Source organism: Centruroides vittatus, unplaced genomic scaffold (assembly GCF_030686945.1).
Source record: "Centruroides vittatus isolate TY-2023 unplaced genomic scaffold, ASM3068694v2 contig_1967, whole genome shotgun sequence".
Taxonomy (NCBI): domain Eukaryota; kingdom Metazoa; phylum Arthropoda; class Arachnida; order Scorpiones; family Buthidae; genus Centruroides; species Centruroides vittatus.
This window is the reverse complement of record NW_027121210.1, coordinates 8,057-16,131: the sequence shown is the minus strand read 5'-3', so window position 1 is coordinate 16,131 and position 8,075 is coordinate 8,057. Positions and strand designations below refer to the sequence as shown.

The 8,075-nt window shown below is 34.3% G+C and overlaps 1 protein-coding gene and 1 non-coding gene across 2 annotated transcripts; one reads left to right on the top strand and one right to left on the bottom strand.

The window, feature by feature from the left end:
- Positions 1 to 620: 620 nt before the first annotated feature.
- Positions 621 to 2,402, bottom strand: LOC136970422 (uncharacterized). The gene is made up of 3 exons (XM_067264862.1): positions 1,842 to 2,402; positions 1,671 to 1,764; positions 621 to 1,601 (listed from the first exon to the last, which is right to left on the bottom strand). Exons 1-3 carry the CDS (start codon positions 1,955 to 1,957, stop codon positions 741 to 743), a joined length of 1,071 nt encoding a protein of 356 aa, XP_067120963.1. The 5' UTR covers positions 1,958 to 2,402; the 3' UTR covers positions 621 to 740.
- A 5,301-nt stretch (positions 2,403 to 7,703) lies between these two features.
- TRNAQ-UUG (transfer RNA glutamine (anticodon UUG)) lies at positions 7,704 to 7,775 on the top strand. The gene has a single exon. It is a non-coding gene; the product is annotated as a tRNA-Gln (tRNA).
- The last annotated feature ends 300 nt before the right edge of the window (positions 7,776 to 8,075 follow it).

Below are 8,075 nucleotides of genomic sequence, written 5' to 3'. Positions count from 1 at the left end.
GAATAGTTGAAAAGGATAATTATGTTGACAATGTTGACACAGAGTCAACACAATTATCATCAGAAAATTTGTCTCAGATGACCCAAAATGATCTAGAAATTGCCCAAAATATTGATATTAATCAAGAAACTGAGTCAGACCAGTAAGTTGTAAATAAATAAATAATAATGATTTTAATGAAAAAGAATAAGATTTTTAATGCATGGGTTTTGTTTCAGACGATATCAAAGCAGTGATTCTAATAAAAGTTTCAATCAGCAAGAAAAAAGAAGAAAAAAATCAGATACCTGTAGTAATCAGGATTATTATAATAATGCTCTTTTATCCTTGTCATCGACATCAACAGCAATAAATAGTTTTTTGGATAGGAGTTGTAAGTTCAAATTTATGAATATAGGCAAAATATAGTACAAAACAATGACAGATTTAAAAGTTATTTTTTTTTTATTTTAGGTAATGTGTCACAGCCTGACAAAATTGAATTATTTTGTGAGTCTTTGAAATTAAGATTAAGAAAATTGGATGCAAGAGACCAATTTAATGCCACAAAAAATATTGAATTGTTGATGTTAGATCTCGAAGGTCAAGAAAAATATTTTATGTAATGTAATCAGAAATAATAAAATAATTTTTCAAAGTTTATAAAATTGTCTTTATTATTACCAATGAAAAATTTAAGTAGTTTATACTGTATAATTACAAATATTAACTTATACAAAATGAATTGTTTAAAAAAATTTTTATGATACACCTGGATATATCTTGCTATTCTGCCATGGTACAGATCCTTCATTACACAAGTAAATAGCTAGTTTGTCACGCAAAGATTTTGCATTTATGCCATGCATATTGGATCCAAAAGAACAATGTGAAGAATTAATATTTCCATCTTGGCGCCATAAACCTGGTTGAAAATTAAAATTATCATCATCATAATCTGAGAAGCCTGGGGGATTGTAAATACTTGCATTTTCTGTCAATAAAAAATTGTGTAAAACAAGGGCAGCAGCAACTATTCTTTCTATTGTTTTCTCACTATAATTGAGTGGTCTTTTAAAAATTCTAAAGCGCACCGACAGAATTCCAAAAGCATTTTCTACTATTCTTCGAGCTCTACTAAGGCGATAGTTAAACACTTTTTGAGGATGAGTGAAAGCTGATCTCCTTGGATAAGGTCTCATTAAATTTTTTTTAAGAGGAAAAGCTTCATCTCCAACAAAGAAATATGGAAATACTTTATTAGAATTTAATAATATATTTTCATTTGGAAGATTTAATTTTTCTTCTGAAAGCTTTTTTCCAAAAGAACTTCTTTGAAAAATCCCACCATCACTTTCACCACCCATGAAACAAAACTCGACTGAAATAAATTTGTACTCATAATCAGTCACAGCTAATAAAATTTTGCTAAATGATCCTTTATAATTATAATTTAAGCTTTCACTGTTTTTTGGGCATTGAACTAGTATATGCTTGCCATCAATGCTCCCGCAACAATGTGGTAGCTGCCAACGAGATTCAAAGCCTTTAGCAATTGCTTTCCATTCGTTTTCATTATCTGGCATTTTCATATAATCATTCTTTAAATTGTTCCAAATAACCTATAATAAAAATAATAGCAATTTATAAGTTAATTGCTATTCAAATTTAATAACAATTTTAATTTATACCTTCGTAGTTTCTTCGATTATTTTAGCAATTGTCGATCGTCCTATTCTAAATGAGAAACTGAGGCTTCGAAATGTCTCACCCGTTGCAAGAAATCTAAAAAAATATATGTTTTATGATAAAAGTATACTAAAGACTTAACTAATTTTACAAAGTATGAAAGATTAACAAACCGTAAAGTTACAGCTAATCTGTCTCTAGCAGATATGGCTTCTCTCCATCGTGTATTTTTCTTTGTTATATTTCTTTCTATTTTTGACAGCAAATATTCGAATAATTCTGGTGACATTCTCAGAAATCTGAAGATTTTAAAATTTATTATTTTGAAATAACCTCAAACAGCGATATGTAAAAAAATACAATTCACTTACTGTATATAGTATTCTCGATCGTTAAATTGTAGTTCCGGAATCAACGTATTATTAAATCCATGTAAATCACGCTCTCGAAATAGTTTCCTAACCCACCAGCGTCTCTTTTGGCGTTTTTTAATAAAATCATTTCTTAAAAGCATCAATGATTGAGCGGAATACAACCACCAACAAATAACAACGTCAGATACTGAAGGCGCCATTTTACTAAACTACTTATGACGTTGTTACATTTCCGTTTCCTATTCGGCCAAAATTTTTACGTATGTGTGTCCTGGCTTAAAAGCGTAAAACTGAAACTGAACTGAAAGCTGATTTCTGTTTCAGTTTTCTGCCACACATTTTTACGCATGTGTGTTCCTGGCCTAACAGTATCACATGGCTTTAATTTTGTTTCGTATTGATTAAAACAAAACAATTATCATCAAAAAGAACGGGAACAGATAACCGATATACAACACACAGAAATATAAATATATATATTTATATATAATAGCAGTGGCGTGCAGTCCATGGAAGCTGTGGAAGCGCCTTTCCCTTGTACAGTATTTACTAAAATTTAAATACATATTGTGCGATTATTTTCATACACAAGTTCTTATATATTTGTTAACGTTAACGTATCTATTTTAGAATTAAACTAAATAAACTGTTTAATTTGTCATTTCCATTATATGTTTATAATTTTTATGGAAACACAGCTTTTGTATCATCAAATATCAATGCACAGCAATGTATAGTAGAAACATTGGAAGAAGATATATGAAAGATAGACAAATCGTTCAATTTTTCTTTAACAATAGAGTCGTACCGGTCATCTGTTATCTGCTTTTAGAGGACGATTTCAGCTGAAATAACGTGACATTCGGTTTTTATAGGTAGTTCGTATACAGTTAATCGGGATCTTCTGCCCCAAAGAGTTCCAAATCTTTATTCCTCTTTTACCTATCTGACTCCTTTCTCGAGATTAAGAAAAGACAAACGGACGACGACACAGTGAAAATTTATAGGCCTACAATTTCTTCAAGTTGCAGCATACTCAAGCATACTATAATCAGCAAATTTAATTATTTCTTTCTTTGTCCCATGTTTATTTCGGCCTAACTAGCACTAACTAACTAATATTGCTTAAATAAGAGTTAAATAAATTCGCCGTAAGTATAATAAGCGTACTGCATTGGTTCCAAAAACAATAATAAGCAATAATAAATAATACCGTTTAAATCTGTTATAATAATTATATTTTCACAATTTAACAATTAATTATAATTAATTTTAAAGCAAAATTCATGATATTATATAGGCCTATGTAATTTTATTAAAATAAAATATTAATTTTATAACGTAACTCAATAAACTAATTAAGTATAATTAAGAAATAGATTATGCCAAATTAAAATGTTAATAAGCAAACTTACATCAAAGATAAATTGCGTACAATTTGAGTATTTTATTCGTTCTTTACTGCATAAAATACTGTCAACTTTTACGAAGAATGGAATTTCTTATAGTGAATTTATATAAAACGTGTGTATTGTTTGCTTAGTCAATATTTATGCAATTTTGACGGTAAATTTATATTATTATTTTCATTAGGATATTATCGATTTTTTAAAATCCGAAACAACAACGTTTAGAAATAATTTATTTAAAAAATACTCTCTGACAGGAAATACTTCAATTTTTTAGAATTAAATTCGAAAGATATTTAATTGATACAATTGCACTATGTAATAGGGCGTTGACTATTGAAAATCAATACGTGGCGCTGCTATGGGGATTATGGCTACTTAGCTTCCTGTTTCGTCAGTCCTGCTGTGTTTATATTGTTCAAAATTATTTTTTTAGTTATTTAGATATTAAAATGCCGATTAGCTATTGTATGTTTCAGTGTAATGCCAATAATAATAAATGCACAGGTTTAAAATTACTAATGGAAAATAGATAAAGACTAGAAATAAAATCTGTCAATACGTTCTGGTGTAAAGCAATTATTTCTGTAAAAATGATTACGAAGTTCCTATATGGGTAAGTTTATATCATATAACTAGAATGACTTTTATTTGCTAAACACTTTATGATGTACAGTACAGTACAGTTAGTGTTTTTTATACTTAGGCTACGTATTTATTATGTGCCTTGTCTAAAAGTGCAGTACTTGTCAAAATTCTACTTGAACATACTATTAAGAGTGTTTTCTTTTCGTTCTTTTTATTTTAAGTATTAACTAATCTGTTGCCTTAAGTCTTCCATCTTAATATCGCACTTTTTAAACGCATTTATTTGTGATTATATATTTCTGAGCGTAGTATGCATTCAGGTATAAGACGACAAGAGCGAGAACGAAACAAAAGCCAAAAACTAAAAGCGTCAGTTTAATACCTATTATTTTGTGTACCTTTCTAAAAGTTATGCCTTTATACCTGATATCTTAACTCCAAATTCTGTTGTTTCTTTCTTAATTCGACAACTATTACATTCTTTAGCACCGTGGTTTTATAAGCGGATTAAAACTTCCCGTTCAGTTTCCACTATTCTATTTACTACCTGAAGGGTATGTAGAACTCTATCAAAGCCGCCATAGACGAGATTTCAAACCGCGCATGCCCTATTTGGTATATTTGTTTCGTTGAAGAATCGAAAACGCTCATTGAGCGAAAAAATCATCTTATTGGATATGCCAAAACGTATTGTGCATATTTTCGGAAAGTTCCACGACACGAAATTCGTGTTGTGTCGATTCTTCAGTTCAACGAACGCTTTCGGGCTTTTGAGTCTAGTATATATGCTAATGTTTCTTTGAAAACTCTTTCCGCCTGTGGGCACTAAAAGGTTCTTTTTAGCAAGCCCATTATGGGTTCGGTCAGACGATAATGGGACGGCCGGGTAGTGAGGGACAGGGGGACCCGACATATTCGAAAAAATACCCCTCGAAAAAATTCTGGGGATTTTTCTACCTGTCAGGATTTTATTCCGGGTCCCCCAGAGCGATAGGCTACCTCCTTGACGTCTCGGCCATCCAACCATGTAAAGAACGTTGGTCAGGAAAACAAAACTAACACGTGTAGTATGGAATATATAAGCTTTTTCGAACAACAACGAATCTTCTACACTTAGAATAACGCAATGCTATCAAAAAACAGAAACAAAACAGTTTTTTATTGTAACACAGGTGAAAGAAATTCCGATACCATGTCCGCATGTGAAGTGGAAAAACGCACAACTGAGAAGAGTCTAACTCCTAATTAGCAGTTTTAGTACTCACGGGGAAGTAAGAGTTAGTACATTGTTAATATCGTTGTTTTGATGAATATTTTATTTGATTGTTTTTCTCCGATACATGCTAAAACACTTTCAAAATATTGTGCTAAATACGGTCTATTAACTAAAATTCTTTGAAGTTGAATTGCTCAACTTTGGTGGTAGCATTTAAAATTTTAATGGCACCATTTGGGTTAATATGAACCTAGGTAGTCCAAGATGGCGGCGCTAATGGCCGCGTTTCCGACTGTTCGTGCTCCTGACTGACCTCCCGGAGGGGAGTCGCCGGCAGGCCGCCGTGTGCTAAACGTCACTAGTTACTGATTCACGGTAGTTATTGAACAAAAGAAAAATAAGGAAACGTCTACTTAAAAATATAGTTAATCTAATCTAATCTAACCTAACAGAAACGCCGTCATCTTGGACTACCTAGGTGCATATTAACTGCCATTTGTTATCATATTTTATTTTAAAAATTTATATTTTTAACAATTATAAAATAAACAAAAACCTTGTCTCTTGTCGATAAATTTTCATTACTTGTAATTCACTGTAAACACCAATTCCCGTTTAGAAATAAGAATATGCGATAACTTATTTCGAAAATCAACATTCGAAACTTTCAATACGCGAATATTTTCGGTCACTACTCTCAATTCGAAAATTTTTGATGCAATGATTTTGCGCGGGTTGCGGAAGCAACGATATGCCTTGCTCCACTAAAGTCAATGTATGTCACGTCGTACTACTTGTACAACTAGATTGAATCTTTCTGCCCGGAAAAACATTGTCTCTGCACAACTGCCAATGAATCTTGTTTCAGGGATTTAGACATGGCCTGTCGTAAAGCCTGCATAAACACCGCACGGAAATTACCATGCGTCATTGATTAGGAAGTGTGGGAAACGCCGGGAGGTAGGACGGAAGTCGGACCTCCTTGTTCTCGGCGAATAGGTCGGCAAGACCCGCCCCACTGTCAAGGATGGCTAATTTTGCGCGATATCCCGACTTGTCGGGATCGGTCAGTTACTTGTCAGGTCGAGTGGAGGAGTGTGTGTGGAGTCGTCGATAAAGGAAGGCAATATCCGTATAACAGGACAACACAGATAATGGTTTATTGGAACATAGGAACTACTACAGAAACGCTACGCATCCCGTCCCTAATCGCGGGAGAGAGAGAGCTCACAATTGTTAGGGGATTCATACCTCTCGGTGCTCGATTTTGATCGAGGATGTTCGTCGGACTCGGGCGTTTTCCTGGCGGAGCGACAGGTGGGCGGCAGGATTGGCTTGTTGGCGGTGACTTCGGCGTCTCGACTTGGCCTTCGAGTCGGATACGGTGTCGCCGGGCAGTTCGTCTTCTTCGGACGTCAGCTCCCCGTTCTTAGAGATCTCCCCCCTATTTATACTCTAAGTCCCTTCCGCCACGATCACCAATCGCGATCGAGGATGGTGACTTGAGTTCCGTGACTCAGGTCGGATCCTGAGAAGGAGGGAAGTGAGTTTGACGGCGGAAGATTGTACATCCTTCGAAACTTGATCGTTATCGTGGATCGCGATCGTTATCTCCCGAGAGGGCTTCGAAATAATTAAAATTTAACATTGGACCGGCCTAATACGGGTCTCACAGAAGCAATCGCAGCTGTTGAGTTATCGTCAGGATGGCTGGACAATATATGGCGCCAGACTCAAAAGGGAGACATTTCCTATAAAAGGAGGAACGTGCATTTTGGTCTATAAGAATGGCGCGTGGAATCTAGTACCACTCATAACTGTAGTAGTGTCACAGCGCGTCAACACTTCTCTCCACAGTAGTTAGTCTCTTGGACTGGCAGCACTGTTTCTCGCTGCATTTGAATTTGTAACAGTGGTGGGTTTTCAAACCCGAATAGAACCTAAACGAACGGCGGAAGTAAAGACAAGACAAAGTTCCAACTTTGTAAAGTCGTATATTTTATATTTATTAAAACGAATAAAACCGTTTGTTGTAAATGAACGTCTATATGTAACTGAAATACACAAATTAACGAGCGTTTGCGTACAACCTTATTATTTATAGCTGATATATACGTAATACAAATATAAATATCGTATAAAGTGTATACAAGTACTAGTAATCGGCGTAATATCAAAGGTCAAATAGATACGCGATGAATTTATCTGATTAAAATTCTTTTCTACGTAGATCTCGAAAGAATTTTTGCTTATTTTTACAAATATTTGAGAGTGATCGCAATTCGTATTAGGAATTCTATCATGGTTCTTGCGTATATACAAATTTCAAATGGCTTTTCTTTATCTTGTGAAGTGTGTCGATTTCGCTATATGAATTTTCAGAAATTTGACTGACTTCTCAAGTATGAAACTACTTAAACATTGGTTTTAAAAACGCACATAAACAGTGGTCTCATGGTGTAACGGTTAGCACTCTGGACTTTGAATCCAGCGATCCGAGTTCAAATCACGGTGAGACCTTACATTTTTTTACTTGTATATAGATGAAAATATTTTAGTTATTAGCGAGGTTGAGGCTGAAGTTTTAAACGCGGAAACGTGTACGTGAGATGTTTCAGCGCCGCTTTCCTGTAAGCCTAGAAGTTTGACGATGGCGTTTGGAACGTCGAGTAGGATTTCACTGAAGTTCCAAATGCCATTGTCAAACTTCTAGGCTTACAGGAAAGCGGCGCTGAACATCTCACGTACACGTTTTCGCGTTTAAAAACTTCGGCCTCAACCTCGTTATTATTAGACATTTCCTTAAACAATAAAATATCT